At 42.6% G+C, this 24172-nt stretch overlaps 1 protein-coding gene and 1 pseudogene across 1 annotated transcript in view; both read right to left on the minus strand.

Moving 5' to 3' along the window:
* The window catches only part of ACADL (acyl-CoA dehydrogenase long chain), a 46846-nt gene extending 45898 nt beyond the window's left edge, over positions 1-948 (minus strand). Inside the window, exon 1 of the mRNA XM_046663325.1 lies at positions 803-948. Coding sequence (XP_046519281.1) covers positions 803-876 — 74 coding nt within the window. The 5' untranslated portion in view covers positions 877-948. The remainder of the gene's footprint in view (positions 1-802) is intronic.
* A 1763-nt stretch (positions 949-2711) lies between these two features.
* On the minus strand, positions 2712-5291 carry LOC124240062 (40S ribosomal protein S2-like; annotated as a pseudogene).
* Between the last annotated feature and the right edge of the window lie 18881 nt (positions 5292-24172).

Below are 24172 nucleotides of genomic sequence, written 5' to 3' on the forward strand. Positions count from 1 at the left end.
CCAACTTAACCACTCGGCCACGGAGCCGGTTCCATATTATGTTTACTTTTAAGTAAACTAAATATTTGTAAAATTTCTCAGTTTTGTAGATATCTGTTGATATCAATATCGATAGACACAACTCACATAAACAAAAAATCTTTGGGATCCTCTAATTTCAAGAGCACGATGGAGTCCTGATACCAAAAAGCTTGAGGATCACTGTCTTACGAAGCTCTGAGCAGAGCTTAGAAAAGCGCGTGTACCCTAAAGCCAAGTCACCTCGGGGAGGCCTCCCCAGCCCTCCTTGGAGCAGAAGGCGCTGTCCCCGCTCGCTAGGCATCTTAGAGCACAGCCCAAAGCTGCAGTGAGCAATTTATCCGACTTGTTACCCTCTCAAATAGCGAGTCCTCAGGGCTGCCAGTTTATCATGTGCCATTGGGCAGCTTTCGATCTTAGAGACACTGCTTAAGTCACTGAGCCACTTAGCAGCTCTCCACTAATTCCTCTGCATTTAATGATTAAAGCTTTTGTCACTAAATCTCCAGTTAGCGTCCTTGCCGGATGGGGCCGTCCGCCCAGCTCGGCAGGTCAGCCTGCGGCGGGCGGGCACGGTCTCAGGTCCGCGCGGCGCGGAGACCGCTCCCCCTAGACCGAGGCCCCGCTCGCCCGCCCGGCTCTGTGCAGGGGGCTCGCGGCTCCCGCGCCAGGAGACAGGGGCAGCCGCCGGCCCGCCGCGCCCCGGGAGGCCGGGAGGGAGCCCGCCGCGCGCCGCGCCCGGGAGCGGGGGGAGCCGCGGGCCCTGCGGCCGGGGGGCACTCACCGCGCGGGCAGAGGACGCAGGGCCCACCCGCCGGGCCGCAAGCGCAGGCAGCCGCGGAGGAGGCGCGCGGCCATGGCGGGGACGGGGCGGCCGCGAGTCCTTAGTGACCCGCCAGGAGCCCAGCTGTCCGCCTGGCTCGCGCGGCCCCGCCCTGGTGGCGCCCGCCCCGGGGGCCGAGCCAGACGGGCCACGGTACGCGCAGTGGGCGGGCGGCGACACGCCCGGCTGGCGTCCTATCGCCCGGAAGACTGAACCCGCAGAGCGGTGACCGCCGCAGCAGTCTTCCGTGTTCGGCTCAGCCGCCCTTTCCGAGCCGCGGCGAGAAGCGGCTGTGCGCGCCCGAGCCTCCCGAGGGAGCGAGCACAGGCCCGTGGAAAGTTAGCTGAGGTGTGCTCTGCAACGTCGGGAGGTGACTGACTTCACGCGGACAGCTGTGCAAACACTGCTTTCAAAGAGTTGTGCTATTGTCATTCTTTCCTTGCAGAAATTAGTGTCCGCTTCCTGGAAAAAAAGATTCAACTATATTTAAAAACTTCAGTTCTCCAATAATATTTCATTTGAATTCATCTTGCCATTTCCTGTTTCTTCATTCATCAAATGCTGTTTTATAATCTACATTTCAGTTGAATGAAGTCTGAGACATTGCGATTTACGGATTTCGTTTTTTGGTAAAAGGAAATCTGCGCAGGCGGTTAACTCGTTTGGGGTCTGCAGAGCACATTTCTGCAGGACTTGAGGGCATTGTAATAGTCAAGGACAGTTATCGAGGGCCTGAAACGGTTCAAGCGAAAAAGACGTTTTGTGTGAGAAATCAAGAAATAACTAACAATGCAGAATATAAAAAAGAAGATTAAAAGAAAAAGTTTCCTTCCAAACAGAAGCATGTGAGTATCAGTTGGCAGGGGGAGCGCAGGGCTCTGGACAGGCTTGCTAGAATTCTGGACTTGCTGGCTGGCAGTCTTACCTACCTGGACCATTAGGAGTTTGTGTTGTCGACGAACCAATCTATAAATGAAAATTTGGGTGAGTTTATTCCGAGCTTAAATTTTAGGATTATAACCCGGGAGAGTCTTTCCACAAAGGAACAGAGCACTCCAAAGAAGCGGGGGTACACAGGATGGTTATATACCCTCAAAGAGGGTGTTTCACATATGATTGAAATGTCCCTCCCACAATAGTCACAAGATTGCCCTGTGGGCACAGCACTTGATGGACACAGCAGGTAGTGGGTCTGCTGTCTTGGTGGGTGTAGCAGGAGGCAAGTCTATTGTCTCCAGCTGGGCGGTCCCAGGTGAGCACAGCAAGCAGCTTCTAGCCTAAGGAAAGACTCTTAATCCTTAAGGAGACACCAAATTGGGAGGGGGAGGAAAGTTGCACCTTTATCTCAAGGGCCTTTTGCTCTTCCCATAGGGAATCTCTAAAGCAGATATACAATGCCTGCTCAACAGCCTCGGGCAGGCCCTTTTAGAAAGACAAGGTCAGGCTGAATTAGGTTTATACCAAATGGCTTCCTCATATTCTCCAATATATCCTATTACTTGCCATTTTTATTTGTCAGTGTCAGGGTATTTACTAGCTTCATGGGACCAAACTCTTTTTCCAGATCAAGTAACCTGCTAGTATGGGGCAATAAGAGACCCTTCTCTGCATGGTCTTGCTAAGCCACTGAAAAATGAAGATGACAATAAGACGCTATTTCAGTGTGCCTGAGTGGTCTGAGAGTCACTCCAGCAGCAGCACTTGCTGAATCAGAGTCTCTGACGATGAGGTCCAGATATAGTTAACACGTCTCACAACGGATTTTGTTTTGCAGTCTTGATTCACTTTATTTTTCTTGTATAAAAACACTATGTGGCAGCCACAGCTACAGCTTGGATGCTCTACACCGAGACTCTGCTGTGGGTCTTGACTAGTGGGTCTTGACTAGAAGGTCAGTGAACTTCTCTTAGGGAGATTCGTGAAGACCATCTCTTTCCAGAGTGGTGGGATGAGAGCTGTGGATCTTGGAGAGGGCAGCAAAGGGGGCCTTGGCAAAGTTGCCCAGGGTGGCAGCACAGCCTCTGGCCTTGGTGTAGCAGTTGTCCGTACCACTCATCCTCAGCAGCTCCTTGAGCCCAGGTGCCGGGATGATGCCAGTGCCTCCAGGGGCGTCGATGAGGCACACCAGCACAGAGACCCCAAGAGGTGTCTGTCACCTTGCAAGGGATGATGTGGGGCTTGCCAAACTTGATCCACTTGTGGCCTCGCCACCCTGCGTCTATGGAGTTGTGGGCCAGGACGGTGGCCCAGTGCATGGCAACGGCTACCTCCCTGGAGCACTTACCACCCAGACCAACATGGCCATTGTAGTCCCTGATGGTGACAAATGCTTGAACTTGGTCTGCTGGCCAGTGCAGGTTTGCTTTTGTAGGGGCCTAATCTTCCAAACCTTGTCTTTGAGGGCTGTCTCCAGAACAAGGTTGGTGACCTCAGACTCTTTGATGGGGAGAAGAGATAGACCTCCTGCAAGGACTTTATCTTCATGTCCTGACCATGAGGCCCAGCTTAGTTATGAGGAGCCACCTCTTGTCCTTGGCTTTGCCTCAGAGAGCTCTTTGATGTCAAGCCCTGCCCAGACCATGTCCCTTCAACCCTATTGTGTATTTCCTAAGAACAAAGGAGTTTTCTTAACAACTCCAGCACAGCTATCAAATGTAGAAATTTAACCATGATATAATATTCTTTTTTTTTTTTGAGGAAGATTAGCCCTGAGCTAACATCTGCTGCCAATCCTCCTCGTTTTGCTGAGGAAGACTGACCCTGAGCTAACATCCGTGTCCATCTTCCTCCACTTTGTATGTGGGACGCATCCCACAGCATGGCTTGCCAAGCAGTGCCATGTCTGCATCTGGGATCCGAATCAGGTTAATAGAATCTGCTTCTGGAATATTTTCAAGTCAGCTTCAAGTGGACTTTTATACAAAGGTCATTAGAACACTCAAGAGGACACAGAGCTGGGTTTTTTATCATGTAGTATGAACTGTTTTGTGCTTGCTTGCAAATACATGTTTAATACATTCTGTACAAGGGGTAGAATTTGGTCTGAGACTTGCTTTTATTATAACCTGTCGTCAAAGTGTGAGGAAATGGACAAGTTTCACCAGTCTCAAGTACTGGTGGTTCTACCTCTACTCTTTTTCAGACATTGCTTTCTTTACATTCCCACTATCCCTGAAGGAGGCTGGGCTTGTGCTGTTGCCTGGCATTGGGCCCGGCATTGGTCACAGTGCTGGGTGTGTAGCTGGAAGCTGCAAAGCCGAGGACAGTGGCTGTACCAGAAGGGAATACAGCTAGGGTGGCAGCAAAAGCTGACCAGGTGCTAGTATGGGTGCCCAAGGTGGAAGGTGTGGGTGATGAATCCCCAAAAGCTGCCCATGTGGTGCTGCCCAAGGCTGGCTGGCCTGGAGCAGTAGTTGGAGCCCAGACTGGCACTGGAGCTGCCAGTTGTCCTTACTGGGGAGAGCTGTAAATGGTGGTGGCTCCGAGCTGCTGCCCATCATGGGCCCCAGATATGGGCTGGGCAGTGGTTCCAGGCTTAGCAGAAAGTGTCAGAGTTGGGGTGGGGCTGCAGAACCTCTGTGCCAGCAGCTGGTGGTGACTGTGACTGAGGCTGTGCTGTCCCTGGGGGCATCTGGAGGGCCTGGGCAGAAGGGAAGAAGCTCTGACAGGAGCCATGGGGAGGCCCTGAGAGGAGAGGCTAGGGGAATGAGTGGTGTCCCTGGGGGTGACCTCCATGTCAGAAGCTGGCTGGGGAGTCAGGCCTGCAGATATGCTGGAATTGAGAGGAGGAGTGATTGGCAGGCCGGTGGAGAGAAGGGCACTGGGATTAGTGAAGAGGGGTGGGTCTGTAAGGTGAAGACAGGAGAGTCTATGCACATGGGTGTGGGAGACTCCATTCTGGAGTTGCTGGGAGCTGCCGGGGGAGCAGAACTGGCACCTGCTGTGACTGAAGCCTTGGGTTGCACATGGCCTCCTCCCCCCATTCAGAGGGGGCCCCCACATGGGCTTCAGCATGGAAGGGGAGGGGATGTTGCAGCAGCTGCAGGGGCAGGCCAGTCAGAAGTTGGGCTTCTGATCGCACACTCCATGCCTGGTGTGGGGGCGGGAGCAGGGGCGGAGGGGTTCGGGGACCTAGCAGACAGGTCAGCCCTGCCTGATCCTGGGGAGGCAGCAGGGGTCAGCAGGGTGCACAGGGCTGAGGCAGTGAGTATGAAGAGGAGCCTGGAAGGGGCTCTGAGAGAGAAGAGAGGTATGGTGAGCTGTGTCTCCTCCGAGGTAGAGGATGCCCAGTACTGTCCGCTCTATCAGAGTCCAGGACGGCCACAGGGCCCAGGAAGTCCCAGATCTTCCTGCGTTTCTCCAGCTGTGGGTCATGCTGGGGGCTGGAGGGATGGGCTGATGGAGGAGCAGTCCCTGCAGCAGGCAGGGGGACAGCACAGGACGGCTGCATGGCATCGCAGTCCCAGGTGACCTTGGTCTCACCCTGCAATGCGCTGTTGATGCGCTGGAGCGCTGCTTCCTTCTCCAAGTCTAGATCTTCAGCAGTGACTCAAAAACCCAGCTCGGGGTGGTAGCAGCCTCAGAGGGTTCCCTCACCCGTGTGGCCCCAGAGGAACCTTGCATATTCAGGACCTGCAACTGTCAGGTGTGGGTGAGCAGTTCCTCTGGGTTTGTGTCTGCCCTGTTGTTGCCTCTGTATCCTTTGCCTGCTGGGTCTTTCTCTGGGAACGCTCTGAGGCTGCAGAGGGAGACCAGGACCCTCCTCGCTCACTTTCTTTGAGGCCCTCTGGGGCAGCCAGGTGTGGGATGTGACTGGACCCCTCCTCCTCTGCACTGGCGGGAACCCTCAGGGGGAGCTATATGAGCTCATGATGGCATTTCATTTGGGGCTGGAGCTCATACAGGAGGTCTGGGATTTCTGGTTGGATCTGTCTTCTGAGCTTGTGGTGTGGACATTTCTTTGCAGAGGCCCGGGCCCGGTCACAAAAGAACAGAGGCCTCCCTGGGCCCCCAGGGACCTGAAAGTGGGCTGTGCACCCTCAGTGCCATCAGGGCCCCTTTCCTGATTGGCCTGCCTCTCTGTAACTGCCTGGTCATCTTCTTGTTTTGGAATCTATTTCCCACTCTCTCCAAGGCCCCCAACAGTCTTCTCTGTGCAGCCACCTTGGGCACACCTGGGTGTTGTGGGTGGCATTGGGGTGACTCCCTGCTCCTGGACCACAGAGTGAGGCCTTGCCCCCAGCAGATGCTGAGCTGCAGGATGTCTTGGAGGTGTGAGCAGACAGCACCACCTTCCTCTGATGGCAGGCCTACAGATGGAGGTCAGGACCCCAGAAAAAAGGCAAGGTCTACAGGATCATGGAGCATCCTTTCAGAGATGCTATGAGAAAGCATGGATGCAAGGTCACTGGACACCTGTGGGATGGCCTGGGAGTAGACCCAGGGTCAGGGACAGCTGGGCACCCCGGCCAGCCAAGGGAAGTCAGTGGGCACAGTGAGCGGACTGGAGGTGGCCATGCCCTCCTGTCAGTTGCTGGACCCCAGTGCCCGGGGCAGGGCTGAGGGGCACAGCCTGCCCACGGAACAGTGCATAGAGAACTTGGGGGAGGTCTGTCCTTCAGTGGAGATCTGGGCTCCGAGGTTCTCCTTCAGCTGCCAGCTGGGCCAGTGCCAAAGTGCGTGTCGTGTGGCCTGTTGCTGGGATGCAGCCTTGGAATGTGTGAGGGAAGAACGGGCTCATGCGAAGATTCTGGAGGGAAGGGTGTGTGTGCAGAGGACTTGGGAGGACCTGGGGTGGGACGTACTCCTGGGAAGGTAACCAAGAGAAATCACTTGTCACAAAAACTGTGTGTGCTAAATGTCTGCTGCCTTATTAAAATTTCCTCGCATAGGACTATTGAGGTTGTCCAGTTTTTCTTGAATGGATTTGTAACGATTTTTAGTTGTCCTGGGAATAACATTGTGTATATGAATTGTTCCACAGTTTAATTAGACTTAGCATTTTAGCAGTTAAACAAAATGTTGAAGCCCTATAGCCACACAGATTCTTCTACCTTCCACTCTGTTAGAGATGTCACACATGTCACCTTTATATGATTTGAATGCCACCCTCTGAGACTGTGGTGTACTTTTTTCATTCAAAAGTCATATGTGTATTAAATAATTTAAGAGGAGAGAAATAGGCCCTCACTGTTATCCAGAGATGACCATTTCTGTTGCCCTTCCTCTGTTCCTGAGGTTGCAGGCTGCTCTGTCATTTCACCTCAGCCTGAAGAAGTTCCTCTCACACAGTATTTTATAGAAAGTTGTCTGGTGTTGAATTCTCCCAGGTTTCGCTCATCTCCATCAGGTTTGGTTTTGGTTTTGGTTTTGGTTTTGGTTTTGTTTGGGTTTCTTTTCAATCCTTAAGTTGATCTTTGTTCCATATCATATCTTGGCATTGACCTGATTGTTTCCTTGCAGGAATATTTTTCAGCCACTTGTACATTTTGTAAGGATTAATTTATCTGAAACTAGAGAATGTAACCTGTGTGTCCACATAACGATGACATAGAGACTGCAGGGTAGTACATGGTGCTCAGAGCACGTGGAGGAGTGAGCTCCCTGGCCTGCCTCTCTGCGTGTGAAGTGACAGCGACATCTCCCATCCTGGACACATGAGGATGTCTCATCCCGACCGGGCGATGGCGTTCACAGCAACCCATGCCTGTTACTACAACTGTTAGTAGTATACTTTCTTATACTTTAGAAAACATCTGCCCTTTGATAGTCACTGTGGATCAGCTTTTCAAGGAGCCAGTGATGCTGTGAACCTTAATGAGTGATATCTTTGTTCTCTTTCATAAGTTTGTTCCCTGGGATTAATTTGTGCATCAGATTTTCAGTCATGTTTTTTGTTGAATAAAATGTGTGCAATCAAGAAAATTGGTTTGTTCTAAAAATAGCATTTGTGCACATATTTCAAAAACAAAAGAGGTCATATTCACCAATTCTCTCCTTTCCCACTAGCACCACAGTAAGATCCCCTTTCCCAGCCTCTCTGCTGTTCAGTATGTGGCCATGCAGTGTGGTCCTCAGCAAGGAAATGGGGTGGGTGTGATATTGGCCGTGTATGGGCCCAGGCCATAGAAACGTGCCCCAAAATGTGCCACATATTTCCCCTTTACAACTCAGTCGAATAAACCCAAGGAGCATACCCAGAGTTGAAGCCACATATTGATGGTGGCAAATCCACAAATTGAAGGTAGCTGGGTCCCTGAGTCTCTGGTTGGAGGAAAATCAAAATGTGAGAAAGTACCTTTGAAATATGTTAGAGGAATGTGTCGACAAAAATAATCTATAACCAATCTATAAATGAAAATTTGGGTGAGTTTATTCTGAGCTAAAATGTGAGGATTATAATCCGGGAGAGTCTTTCCACAAAGGAACACAGCACTCCAAAGAAGTGGGGGTATACAGATGATTATATACCCTCAAAGAGGATGTTTCACATATGATCGAAATGTCCCTTTTACAATAGTCATGAGGCTGCTCTGTCAGCACAGTGATTGATGGAAACAGCAGATAGGTCTGCTGTCTCGGTGAACACAACAGGGTGACAGGTCTGTTGCCTCGAGCTGGGTGGTCACAGATGAGCACTGCAATCAGCTCCCAGCCTAAAGAAAGATGCTTAATCTTTAAGGAGATGCCAACGTTGGGAGGGGGAGGGAAGTTGCACCTTTACCTCAAGGGCCTTTGTTCTTGTCATAGGAAATGTCTAAACAGATATACAATGCCTGCTCAATGGCCATGTCAGGCCCTTTTGGAAAAAACAAAGTCAGGCCAAATTAGGTTTATACCAAATGGCTTCCTCATATACTCCCATATCTCCTATTGCTGGCCATTTCTATTCGTCAAATGTAAAGCCTTAACAAGACATAGGAATGACAAATTGAAATGGTAAGCAATAGGATATATGGGAGTATATGAGGAAGCCATTTGGTATAAACCTAATTCGGCCTGACTTTGTTTTTTCCAAAAGGGCCTGACATGGCCATTGAGCACATGCATTGTATATCTGCTTTAAGACATTTCCTATGGCAAGAACAAATGGCCTTAAGATAAAGGTGCAACTTCCCCCCACATTGGCATTTCCATAGGGATAAGCATCTTTCCTTAGGCAGGAACTGATTGCTGTACTCACCTTTGACCACCCAGCTCACCTGTGACCACCCAGCTCGAGACAGCAGACCTGCCACCCTTCTGTGTCCACCAAGACAGCAGACCTACCTGCTGTTTCCATCAATCACTGTGCCAACAGAGCAGTCTCGTGACTACTGTAAAAGGGACATTTCAATCCTATGTGAAACATCCTATTTGGGGGTATATAACCACTCTGTGCACCCCACTTCTTTGGTGCCCTTTCTTCCTTTGGGAAGAAAGGCCCCGGGCCATGGTCCTCAGACTTCAGCTCAGAATAAACTTTCCCACATTTTCATTTATAGATTGGTTATGGATTATTTTCATTGACAGGAATATACTTTCTGATGTAGAAAATAAACAACAAAAAGTAAAGAGATGTGCAATGCAGAATCTACAGATGAAAATATCAATCTTTATGAGAAAAAGGCTTATAATTAAAAAAATTATAGATATTTTAATTTCACCCTTTGAACAGAGATATATAAAATTGAACTAAATGCCTTCAGATTTTGCATTTTAATAGGAAAAAATTTATTTGCAGTGAAGGTAACTAATTTACCAAAAGCAGCCACTGTCTTGGCTCTTTAATATCGTGAAGCTTTAAATTCTAATATATTTCATCTTAAATGGTCTTAACCAGCATGCCATGGCTGGTATTTTAAAAATCATCCTTGTGTTTGGATCCTGTGATTCACAATATTTCCTTATCACATTCTCATAAAAAATTTGGTAGTGGCCTGGATTTATTATTTTTTTTCCTTTTTTTTTAGGAAGATTAGCCCTGAGCTAACTACTGCGAATCCTCCTCTTTTTGCTGAGGAAGACTGGCCCTGAGCTAACACCCATGCCCATCTTCCTCTACTGTGTATGTGGGATGCCTACCACAGCATGGCTTTTTGCCAATCGGTGCCATGTCCACACCTGGGATCTGAACCGGCAAACCCCAGGCCACCAAGAAGCAGAATGAGTGAACTTAGCCACTGCACCACCGGGCTGGCCCCTGGATTTATTATTTTTAACAATACTAGTCATGCTGATTTTCACATTGATTGTAAGCAAGGGGAGAGACCTTCTAATAAGCGTGCATCATTACACATAGTCCGGATTTCTCCTTGAGAGTTTTCTTAACAACTTCCACTTGGTTGACAATATCATCCCGTCATGCTAACTGCATAAAAAGTCTGTAACCTATTTGCACCAAGATGCTTCTGATTTAAGCATGGTGTGTTGCCTAATATGATTTTATATTAAATACGAATACATAATATTTGAATTTTTATGTATTATATACAAATATTTTTTCTTATATATATGTGCACACATATATTAGTACTTGCTAAGTGTCATTAATTTGCACAAACAGTGGCTGATTGGGTCTGATCTTGATGACCATTGAGTAGTCTTGCATATTAAAGTACTTTTTAGAATAGACATGAGAATATCCCATCTGCTCATTGAATTCAAAAAACATGTTTGTCCTTTGTTCAGTATGTTAAAGGTTACCATAGTTTAATTCATGGGAGCAGAAATTTTGTCCATGACGGTTATGAGCTGAACAAGGCCAGATTTGGCATCATCAGATTCAGTGGAGGAATAATGGCTTCTCCCTCTTTGTTCACCTGCCATAGTTGCACCTGGATAATATCTGTGACCGTGAACGTTTTTGTGTCAACAATTACCTTTTTCCAGTTTACTATTAATTATCTAAGGGACATCAGATCCATTTTTTCTTTCATTTCAATACAATCAACGTCTCTCCTCTGAGGTGATGGCGGCATTCTTCACGTGAGCACATACCTGTCCTCTGACGTGTTTGTTCATGATGGGCTGCTCCTCTTGTACAATCAGAAGGCACAGAAAAGTACTTACTTTTTATATTCTCAGCTGAATTTCAGATCTAACCTGATCTCTTAGGAGCACTACATATATTTTTTTGAATTGTATGAAACACTTAGGGACAGATCTCTTTTTATCTTTATCTACATTGTTAGCTGTATGGACATGATAATGATGTGTAAGTTGAACTAAATGAGGAAGCATTCCAGGGTTTGAGCTTAGAGTAATTCCGTGTCAACTTTTAAGACGTAACTTATTTCTGGCACAAAATATAGCAACATCTAAAGTCACTTGCAGGATGGTCTGCCATTTTTGGTTCCCTGATTTTGTCACTTTCTGCTATCACCTGGGAACCAGGGAGTTTTAATTTTTCCTAAACATCATGACTAGAAAACATCATGAAGAAACATTGAATCTTCGTGGTCACAAGTTCTATTCTCATTATTCTAATCTGAATATTTGACTTGCACATACTTGATTCATTCTATTAATGCTGAAATGTAAGCAAGGAAACAGAGTAAGAACAAACATCCTTGGAATAAGTGAGTCGGTCAGTGAACCATTAGTCATTCTGTGGTTTTTTATGAAGGGAAGGATTCGCTGTGAGCTAACATCTGTTGCCAATCTTCCTTTTTTTTCCTCCTCAAAGCCCCCAGTACCTAGCTGTATATTCTAGTTGTAGGTCCTTCTAGTTCTGTGTGAGCCACCACCACAGCCTGGCAGCTGACAGACAGGTGGTGATGTTCCACCACCAGGAAGCGAACCCAGGCTGCCGACACGGTGAGTGCCGAACTTTAACCACTAGGCCATCAGGGCCAGCTCAAGTCATTTTCTGTTTTTTTAAAAACTGCTGTTTTGAATATGTTCAGGCATGAAGTGAAATAGACTCATTAAAGTCTGAATCCTGCCTTACATTGATGGTGATGAGCTTTTTAGACAGTGAATCTAGGACACAGCCATACCAGTAAAACAAAAACAAACTCCAAATAATATAACATATAAATAATTATGCATAGGTGCATTAATAATTTAACATAAAATATGTAAAATAGGCGCTTATGGAAATTTTGTGTTATTCTGGGTTATTTACTTCTTTATGTCATAAATCCTATTTTTAAAAAGCAAAACAACTGAACTAGGTTTCAGGGGAAATTAATAGTAATTACTAGTAAGACAATTTAAAAATAATGTTAGAAAAAAATATAAAAGTGTTGTTTAGTGCATTTTTACTTTAAAATAGCTTCACTTTATGGAAGATTGGAAAGATGGCCCAGGGTTTCCCAGTCACCTGTGGTTTCCTGTCTTGCTGCCATCTCACAGCATCGTGGTGCATTGTAACAATGAGCTGATGCTGATACATTATTTTTAACTATAGTCTTTTTTGCCCCAGATTTTCCTGGTTTCACCTTTCTCTCCTCTAAGATCTCATTCAGGACACAACATCACATTTAGTAGTCACGTCTCCTTAGATGCTCTTGGTGGTTAGAGTTTCTGAGACTTTCCTCATTTTTAATGGGCTTGACAGTTTCGAGAATACCTGTCAGGGATTTCAGAGAGTGTTCTCCAGTTGGGCTTTACCTGATGTTTCCCTCATGATGAGCCTGGAGTCACGTGTCTTTGAGAGGAAGGCCACAGAGGGCAAATGTAGTTCACACTCCTGCTCAGGGCCACATGCTCCGAGGTGACTCCTGACCGTTGCTGCTAACCTTGATCACCTGGCTGAGTTAGGGTTTCTCAGGTTCCTCCATGTAGGTTGCTCTTCCCCCAGTCCATTCTGTTTGTGCTTTTTGGAGGGATGTCACCATGTGCAGCCCACATTTAAGGAGGGGGAGTTATGCTCCACCTCCCTGATGGCTGATCCAGGTCAGTTATGTGGGGTTACACCTGAGAGAGTCCTGCTCTCCCATATTTGTGTATCTATTCATTTTTCCAGAAAGTATCTGTAAAATAGACAATACATTTATTAAGAGAAGCTCCACCTCAGTAGTGATGAAAGAGACTGGATCCAACCATCTGTGCCTGGAGTGGTATCTGGCACAGAGTCTGTGCTCAATACATACGGTGGATGAATAAGGCTGAGAAGATGTGAGGAGAGCACACATAGTGTGCACAGTGGCAAAAAAGACTCCAGGCAGAGGAAGAGCAAGGTAAAATGTCACACAGAAGGGCCATCCCTGGCTGCTTTGAGGACCATCGGGAATTCTGTGTCCTTGGAGTTAAGTGAGCAAAGGAGAGAGTCCTGAAGGATGTAGACAGACTTGTCAGCCATCCTAAGGACTTTGGCTTTTACTCTGGGAGAAATGAGGAGCTCGTGGAGGGTTGTAAGAAGAGGAGGGATGATGTCTGACTGTCTCTGGCTGCTGTGCTACAAGTGGACTGAGGGGCAAAGGCAGGAGTGGGGGCCAGTTAGGAGACTGCCGTAGGAACCTGGCAGGAGCTGAGGCCGGGTTGTTAGCCGTGGAGAGGGTGATGAGTGTTCAGATTTTAGATGTGTTTTTGCAGGTAAAACCAGGGCCAGTTTCATGGGTGTGATGCCTGTGCTGTCACACAGGTCCTTTGCTCAGAACTGCCCAGGCTTGGTTTCATGCTCTGCTGTCACTATATTGGAGTTTTTTCCTCCTCCAGCTTTATTGAGATACAATTGACATATAACAGTGTGTAAGTGTAAGATGTACAAAATGATGATTTGATGTACATAAATGTTGTTAAATGATTACCACAATAAGGTTCATTCACTCCTCCATCCCCTCACGTAATTACCATTTTTTTGTGGTGAGAACATTTCAGATCTACTCTCTTAGCAACTTTCGAGCATTTAGTACAGTATTGTTAACTATAGTCACCAAGCTGTAATGTTAGATCCCCTAGAAGTTATTCATCTTATAACTGGAAGTTTATACCCTTTGACCAACATCTCTTCATTATCTCTACTCCCCCACCCCCATCCCAGCCCCTGGCAACAACCATTGTGCTCTCTGTTTCTATGACTTTGGCTCTTTTATATTCCGTATATAAGTGAGATTATACAGTATCTCTCTTTGTCTGACTTATTTCACCTAGTATAATACCCTCAAAGTCCATCCTTATTCTTACAGATGGCAGCATTTCCTTCTTTATTATGCCTGAAGAATATTTCATTTTATTATATACCCCATGTTCCATATTCGTTATTCAGTCAATGGACACTTGGGTTGTTTCCGCGTCTTAACTATTGTAAATAATGCTGCAATGAGCTACGAGTGCAGGTATCTCTTTAAGATCCTGATTTCATTTCCTTTGGATATGTACCCAGAATGGGATTGCTGAATTACATGGCAGTTCTACTTTTAATTTTTTAAGGTGTGTAATGTGTTGATTTGAGCCGTTTATGTATTGCAGTATAGTTACCACCATAGCTTTGGCTAACATCTCTATGGCATCACAGAATTTTATTTTTGTGGCAAGAACATTCAAGATCTAGTTTCTTAGTTATTTTGAAGTATATAATACAGTATTGTCTGTAATCATTGAGCTGTGCATTAGATCTCTAGAACTTACTCATCAAGTTGGTACCCTTTAATAATATTTCCCCAATTCCCCCACCCTCTAACCCCTGGTAACCGCCATTCTATTCTCTCTGTCTATGAGTTTGGCTTTTTTAGATTCCATGTGTAAGTGATATCATTGTCTTGTCTTTCTCTGTCTGGCTTATCTCACTAAGCATAATGCCCTCAAGGTCCATCCATGTTGTTGCAACTGGAAGAATTTCCATCCTTCTCATGGCTGAGTAATATTCTTATATTCACACACACACACCCCATTTCATCCATTGATAGGCACTCAGGTAGTTTCCATGTCTTGGCTGTTGTGAGTAATGCTGCAATAAACATGTGAGTGCAGCTATCTTTTCAATATTCTGTTTTTATTTCCCTTGGATATATTACTGGGGCATATGGTAGTTCTATTTTTAATTTTTTGAGGAACTTCCATACTGTTTTCCATTGTGACTGAACCAACCAGCAGTACACAAGCTTTCCCTTTTCTCCACATCCTTACCAACACTTATGTCTTGTCTTCTTGATCAGCCATTCTAACAAGCATGAAGTGATACATCATTGTAATTTTGACTTGCATTTCCCTGATGATTAGTGATGTTGATCATTTTTTCATGTACCTATAGGCCATTTAGATGTCTTCTTTGGAAAAATGTATATCCAATTTCTCTGCATGTATTTTAATTTATTATTTTTTTGGCTATAAAGTTGTATGAATTCCTTATATATTTTCTATATTAACCCCTTATTCAATATATGGTTTAAAAATATTTTCTCCAAGAGAGCATGACATCAGCATCATGGCAGAGTGAGCTTGTCTGGGACTCTCTCCCTTCCAACATACAACAAAAAGGAGGAACCATATTCCTAGAGAAAATAGACTAATAGCACAGGAATCCTTGTAGAGTCACAGCAGCCAAACAACGGAGGGTGGAGAGGCTGGAGCCCCCCTTGGAGGAGCTGGAATGGGGTAAGAGAGAACTTTGCTCCCTCCCCTAAAGACTGAGATTGCTGCCACGCGAGACTTTCTGAGAGAAAGAGTTGGGGAGGGGTTGCATGTCTGCGGGATCACTCAGGACTCCCTAGCGCCCTTGCAGCCTAGAGGGAAGCCTTCTAACAGGGCAACAGATTTTGTGCAGGATGACCTCATCAAGCCAAGACCCCAGGAGACCAGACAGCAAGAGCTGATCAGGAAACCAGGACTGCATGCAAGAGAAAGTGCCACCCAACCTGTACTGTGCCATCTTGGGTGAAGGTGGAGGGCTCAGAATATGTGGCTCTTGACCCCCATCCAGTAGTGATAGGCTGTAACTGCAACTGAATAATATCACAATGGAAAAAAGCTGTTCTTCCAGCATCACACAGTTCATCAAAACTCCAGACCAGAGAGAAAACAATAAATACCCAGAATTCTGTCCTGAGGACTGAGAAATAAGTAAACTAAATGACAATGAATTCAGAATAGCTATCGTCAAAAAACTCAATGAGATAAAAGAGAATATAGAGAAACAATTCAATGAGTTCGGGAGCTACTCACAAAAGACACTGAAACTATAAAAAAGAATCAATCAGAAATACTAGAGATAAAAGACACAATGGAAGAGATAAAACAAAATACACATTCCCTGAATGCTCATGTGGACACCATAGAGGAGCAAATCAGCATAATCAAAGATAGACACGTTGAAATGCTCCCGACAGAGGAGGAGAGAGAACTAAGAGTAAGAAGAAATGAATAAAGTCTCTGAGAAATATCCAATTCAATGAGGAAATGCAACATAAGAATTATAGGTATCCAAGGTGGTGAAGAGAAGGAGAATGGAGCAGAAAGTGTGCTCAAAGAAATAACAGCAGAGAACTTCCCAAATCTAGGGAATGAGAGGGAAATGTGTGTGGAGGAAGCTTTCAGATCTCCTAGATTTGTCGATGTAAAAAGACCTACTGCAAGGCATATGGTAGTAAAACTGGCAAAAATGAATGACAAAGAAAGAATACTCAGGGAAGCAAGGCAGAAGAAAATAACCTACAAAGGAACTCCTATCAGACTTTCATCAGATTTCTCTGCAGAAACCTTACAAGCTAGGAGAGAATGGAATGACATATTCAAAACTTTAAAAGATAAAAATCTTCAGCCAAGCATACTCTATCCAGCAAAAATATCCTTCAGATAGGAGGGAGAAGTTAAATCTTTCCCAGACAAACAAAAGCTAAGGGACTTCATAGGCACAAGACCTCTCATACAAGAAATCTTCAAGAAGGCCCTCATACCTGAAAAAAGAAAAAAAGTGAGAAAGGGGGTCACAAAACACAGAGTAAGGAGACAGATAGAATCAGAATAGGATAGCAAATATTCAACAATAGCATTAGGGTAAAGGGAAGGAAAACACCAAAAACAGACAATTTTGTCACCTTAACCACAAACCCACAAGTTGGAATAAGATATGAGAATAATAACTTAGGAAGGGAGGAAGAAAGGGACCGAATCAGTTTAGACTAAGGAAATAAGAGGCCATCAGAAAATGACCCATGTTATGCACAAGATTCTGAATACAAACTTCAGGGTAGCCACTAAACTAAAAAGCACAACAGAGACACAAAAAATAAGGAAAGAACTAAGAAACAAAGCGTAAGAATGCAGAATTCAATGGGTAGACCAAAACACACAGGATGAGAAACAAAGGAAATGCAGGAAAATCAGAAAATGAGTGACAGAATGACAGCATTAAGCTATCATACATCAATAATCACCCTCAATGTAAATGGATTGAACTCTCCAATAGAAAGACACAGAGTGGCAAGATGGATTAAAGAGCAAGATCCTACAATTTGTTGCCTCCAGGAAGCACATCTCAGCTCCCATGACAAATACAGGCTCAGAGTGAAGGGGTGGAAGACGGTACTTCAAGCTAATGGCAAACAAAAGAAAGCAAGTGTCACAATACTTCTATCAGACAAAGTAGACTTCAAGATAATGCAGGTAAAGAGAGACAAAGAGGGGCAGTCTATAATGATCAAAGGGACACTACAACAAGAGGAAACAACACTTATAAATATCTATGCACCCAACAGAGGAGCACCAAAGTTCACAAAGCAACTATTACCAAATCTAAAAGAAGATATCAAAAATAACACAATAATAGCAGGGGACCTCAACACCCCACTCACATCATTTCACAGATCATCCAGACAGAAAATCAACAAAGAAATAATGGAATTAAATGAAAAGCTAAAACAGTTGGACTTGATAGACATATATAGAACACTCCATCCAAAAACAGCAGAATACACTTTCTTCTCAAGTGCGCATGGAACATTCTCAAGGATAGACCATATGTTGGGAAACAAGGCAAGCCTCTGTAAATTTAAAAAAATTGAAATAATGATAAGCACCTTCTCTGATCATAATGCTATAAATCTAGAAATTAATTACAAGAAAAAAAGCTGAGAAAGGGACAAAGATGTGGAGACTAAAAATTATGCTATTAAACAAGCAATAGATCATTGAAGAAATTAAAGAAGAAACCAAAAATATCTGGAGGCAAATTAAAATGATAACATGCCATATCAACTCATATGGGATACAGCAAAGCTGTATTAAGAGGGAAATTCATCACAATACAGGCACACCTTAACAAACAAGAAAACTTCCAAATAAGCATTCTGAAATTACAAGTAACTGAATTAGAGAAAGAAGAACAAACAAAGCCCAAAGTCAGTAGAAGGAGAGAAATAATAAAAATCAGAGCAGAAATAAATGCTATTGAAACAAAAAAGGCAGTAGAAAGGATCAATGAAAGAAAGAGCTGGTTCTTTGAGAAGATAAATAAAATTGACAAACCCCTAGCTAGACTTACAAAGAAAGGAAGAGAGAAAGCTCAAATAAACAAAATCACAAATGAAAGAGGAGAAATAACAAAAGACTCCGAAGAAATACAATGGATTATAAGAGAATACTATGAAAAACTATACGCCAGCAAAATGGATAACTTAGAGGAAATGGATAAATTCTTAGACTCTTACAACCTCCCAAAGCTAAGTCAAGAAGACGCAGAAAATCTGAACAGACCAATCACAAGGAAAGAGATTGAAACAGCAATCAAAGCATCCCAAAGAATAAAACCCCACGACCAGACGGCTTTCCTGGGGGAATTCTACCAAACTTTCAGAGAGGATTTAATACCTATCCTTTTCAATCTATTCCAAAAAATTAGGGAGGATGGAACACTTCCTAACACATTCTATGAGGTATCGTTCTGATACCAAAACCTGACAAGGACAGCATGAAAAAGGAGAACTACAGGCCAATATCGTTGATGAACATATATGCAAAATTTCTCAACAAAATTTTGGCAACCCTAATTCAGCAATACATCAAAAAGATCATACATCACGATCAAGTGGGATTCATACCAAGGACACAGGTATGGTTCAACATCTGCAAATCAATCAATGAGGTACACCACATCAACAAATTGAGGAATAAAAACGACATGATCATTTCAAAAGATACAGAGAAAGCATTTGACAAGATCCAACAGCCATTTATGATAAAAGCTCTGAACAAAATGGAGATAGATGGAAATTAGCTCAACATAATAAAGGCCATATATGGCAAACCCACAGCCAACATCATAGTCAATGGGCAAAAACTGAGTGCCATCCCCCTGAGAAGAGGGACAAGACAAGGATGCCCTCTATAACCATTCTTATTCAATATAGTACTGGAGGTTTTGGCCAGAGCAATTAGGCAAGAGAAAGGAATAAAAGGAATCCAAATAGGGAGTGAAGAAGTGAAACTCTCACTGTTTGCAGACGACATGATCCTATATATATATATATATATAGAAAACCCCAAAGATTCCATTGAAAAACTATTAGAAATAATTAACACCTACAGCAAAGTTGCAGGATATAACATCAACTTACATACGTCAGTAGTATTCCTATACTCTAATAATGAACAAGCAGAAAAAGAACTCAAGAACACAGTCCCATTCACAATCACAACAAAAAGAATAAAATACCTGGGTAAATTTAACCAAGGAAGTGAAAGACCTATACAATGAAAACTACAAGACTTTCCTTAAAGAAATGGATGACTACATAAAGAGGTGGAAAGACATTCCATGTACATGGATTGGAAGAATAAACACAGTTAAAATGTCCATACTACCTAAAGCAATCTACACATTCAACGCTATCTCAATCAGAATCCCAATGACATTCTTTACAGCAATAGAACAAAGAATTCTGAAACACATATGGCCAACAAAAGACCCAGAATTGCTAAAGCAATCCTGAGAAAAAAGAACACAGCTGGAGGCATCACAATCCCTGACTTCAAAACATAATACAAAGCTACAGTAATCAAAACAGCATGGTACTGGTACAAAAACAGGTGCACAGATCAATGGAACAGAATTGAAAGCCCAGAAATAAAACCACACATCTATGGACAGCTAATATTCAACAAAGGAGCTGAGGGCATACAATGGAGCCAAGAAAGTCTCTTCAACAAATGGTGCTGGGAAAACTGGAAAGCCAGATGTAAAAGAAAGAAAATTGACCATTCTTTTTCACCATTCACCAAAATAAACTCAAAATGGATCAAAGACCTAAAGGTAAGACCTGAAACCATAAGGCTTCTAGAAGAAAATATAGGCAGTACACTCTTTGACATCAGTATTAAATGGATGTTTTCAGACACCAGGTCTTCTCAGACAAGGGAAACAATAGAAAGAATAAACAAATGGGAATTCATCAGATTAAAGGGCTTCTTCAGGGCAAATTAAAACAGGATTGAAACAAAAAAACAACCCACTAACTGGGAAAAAATATTTGCAAGTCATATATCCGACAAAGGGTCAATCTCCATAATATATAAAGATCTCACACAACTCAACAACAAAAAATCAAACAACCCAATCAAAAATGGGCAGGGGACATGAACAGACATTTCTCCAAAGAAGATATACGGATGGCCAATAGACACATGAAAAGATGCTCATCATCACTGATCATCAGGGAAATGCAAATCATAACTACACTAAGATATCACCTTACACCCATTAGAATGATAAAAATATCTAAAACTAATAGTAACAAATATTGAAGAGGTTGTGGAGTAAAAGGAACCTTCATACACGGCTGGTGGTAATGCAAACTGGTGCAGCCACTATGGAAAACAGCATGGAGATTTCCCCAAAAAAATTAAACATAGAAATACCATATGATTCAGCCATCACACTACTGTGTATCTATCCAAAAAACATGAAATCAGCAATTCCAAAAGTCTCATGCACCCCTGTGTTCATTGCAGCATTATTTACAATAGCCAAGACGTGGAAACAACTTAACTGCCCATCACCTGATGATTGAATAAAGAAGATATGGTGTATATATATACAATGAAATCCTATTCAGCCATAAAAAAGGATAAAATCGTCCCATTCATAACAACATGGATGGACCTTGAGGGTATTTTGTTAAGTGAAATAAGCCAGATAGAGAAAGACAATCTCTGTATGACTCCACTCATATGTACAAGTGAAGCATATAGACAAAGAGAACAGATGAGTGGTTACCAGGGGAAAAGGGGGTGGGAGGTGGGCACGAAGTGTGAAGTGGTGCACCTACAACACGACTGACAAACAATATTGTACAACTGAAATTTCACAAGGTTGTAAACTATCATAATCTCAATAAAAAGTTAAAAAATCTCCCATTTTATAGCTCATCTTTACGTTTTCTTGATTGTTTCTTCTGTTATGCAGTAGGTTTTTAGTTCAGTTGCAGATTTTTGCTTTTGTTGGTTGTGCTTTTGGCGTCATAGCCAAAAGAAATCATTGTCAAGATCTGTGTCAAGGAGCTTCTTCCCTGTTTTCTTCCAGGGTTTTATGGTATCAGCTCTTAGATTCAAGTCTTTATTTCGAGGTAATTTTTGTGAGTGCTGTAAGATAGGGTCCAATTTCATTTTTCTGCATGTGGTTATCCCATCTCCCACCACCACTTGTTGAAGAGATTATCCTTTCCCCACTCACAATAGCATCAAAAAAAAAAAAAACAAATTAAGAATAAATTTAACCAAGGAACTGGAAGATCTGTACAATGAAAACTGCAAGACTTCAGTGAAATAAATTGAAGAAGACACAAACAAATGGAAAGATAGCCCATATTAATGGATTGGAAGAGTTAATATTGTTAAAATGTCCATACTACTATAGATGCAATGCAATCTCTATCAAAATCCAGTTGAATTTTTCACAGATACAGGAGGAAAAAACCCTAAATTTGGTATGGAACCGCCAAAGACCCCAAATAGCCAAAGCAATTATGAGAAAGAACAACAAATTTGGAGGCATCACACTTTCTGATTTCAAACTATATTACAAAGCTATGGTAAAACAGTATGATGCTTGCATAAAAAGAGACACATAGACCAATGGAACAGAATGGAGAGCTCAGAAATAAACCCACACATATACAGTAAACTAATCTTTCACCAGGAGCCAAGAATACTCTATCAAGAAAGGATAATATCTTCAATAAATGCTGTTGGGAAAACTGGATAACCACATGCAAAAGAACAAAACTGGACCTCTATCTTACAGCACTCACAAAAAATAATTTGAAATGGATTAAAAGACTTAAATGTATGACTTGAAGCAATAAGATTTCTAAAAGAAAACACAGGGGGAAAGCTCCTTGACATTGGTCTTGTCCCACAAGACCGCACAAGGACAGGCAACAAAGCAAAAACAAACAAGTAGGACTACAGTAATCAAAAAACCTTCTGCACAGCAAAGGAAATAATCAAAAGAATGAAAAAGCAACATGCAGAATGGGAGAAAACATTTGCAAACCATCTTCTGATGAGAGGCGATTACCAAAGTATATAAATAACTCATACAACTTAAAAGCAAAAAATAATAATAATAATCTGACTAAAAATGGATGGAGAATCTGAATAGACATTTTCCAAGAAGACATACAAATGTTCAACAGGTACATGACAAGATACTCAACAAAATTAATTGTCAGAGAAATGTAAGTCAAAACCACAATGAACCTTATATCTGTTAGAATAGCTACAGTCAAAAATAGGAGTTAACTAATGTTGGCAAGGATGTAGAGAAAAGGAAATCCTTGTGTAATGTTAATGGGAACGTAAATTACTACAGCCACTATGGGAAACAGTGTAAATGTTCCTCAAAAACTAAAAGTAGTTATCCAGTTTTCCCAGTGTCATTTGCTGATGAGACTACCCTTTCCCCATTAAGTGTTCTTGACTGCCTTCTCAAATATTAGTTGACTTTACACGCAGAGGTTTATTTCTGGGCTATTTTGTTTCATTGGTCTATGTGTCTGTTTTTATGCCAGGACCATACTGTTCAGATTTACAATAGCTTTGTAATACAGTTTGAAGTCAGGCAGTATTATGCCTCCAGACTTATCCTTTCTCAGAATTACTTTGGCTATTCAGCTCTTTTGTGGTTCCATACAAATTGTAGAATTGTTTTTTCTCTATCTGTGAAAGAATTCTTGGGTTTGGGTAGGGATTGCACTGAATCAACTAGACTAGACTAGAAAGACAATAGAAAGATCAACCAAACTAAGAGTTGGATTTTTACAAAGATAAACAAAGTTGACAAACCTTTAGCTACATTAACCAATAAAAAAAGAGAGAGGACTCAGATAAATAATATTATAAGTGAAAGAGGAGACATTACAACTTATACCATGGAAATAAAAAGAAACCCAAGTGACTACTATGAACAATTATATGCCAACAAATTAGATAATGTAGAAGAAGTGGTTAAATTCCTAGAAACATACAATATACCAAGACTGAATGATGAAGAAACAAAATCTGGAAAGACCAATAGTGAGTAAGGAGGTTGAATCAGTAATCAAAATCCTAAAATTTATATGGAATCACAAAAGATCCCAAAACACGAAAATATTGATGAGAAAGAAGCATCACACTTCCTGATTTCAAACTATGCCATGAAGGTATAGTAATCAAAACAGTATGGTACTGGCATAAAAACTGAAATACAGACCAATTAAACAGAATAGAGAGCCCAGAACTAAACTCAAACATATATGGTCAACTAATATTTCACGAGAGTACCAAAAGTACACAATGTGAAAAAGATAGTTTTTTCAATAACTGTTTTTTTTTAAAAACTGGATATCCACATGCAAAAGAATGAAATTGGACCTTTACCTTACACCATATACAAAAATTTACTCAAAATGGATTGAAAACTTAAATATAAGACCTGAAACTGTAAAACCCTCAGACAAAAACAAAGGAAAATCTCCTTGATGTTGATCTTGGCAAAGATATTTTTGGATAGGACACCAAAAGTTCCTTGATATTGGTTTTGTCAATGATAATTTGGATATGACCCCAAAAAGACAGACAACAAAGGAAAAAATAAACAAGTGGGATCCATCAAACTGAAAAGCTTGTGCACAGCAAAGGAAACTATCAACAAAATGTAAAGGCAACCTAAAGAATGGAAGAAAATATTGAAAATCATATATCAGATAAAGTATTAGAACCTAAAATATATAAGGATCTCATACAACTCAAGAGCAAAACAATCCATTTAAAAAATGGGCAAAGGACCTGAATAGATATTTTCCTAAAGAAGACATACAAATGGTCAACAGGTTTATGCTCAACATCATTAATCGTCAGAGAAATGCAAATCAAAACCACAATGAGCTATCAACTTACACCTTTCAGAATGGCTATTATTGAAAAGACAAG

Source organism: Equus quagga, chromosome 5 (assembly GCF_021613505.1).
Source record: "Equus quagga isolate Etosha38 chromosome 5, UCLA_HA_Equagga_1.0, whole genome shotgun sequence".
Taxonomy (NCBI): domain Eukaryota; kingdom Metazoa; phylum Chordata; class Mammalia; order Perissodactyla; family Equidae; genus Equus; species Equus quagga.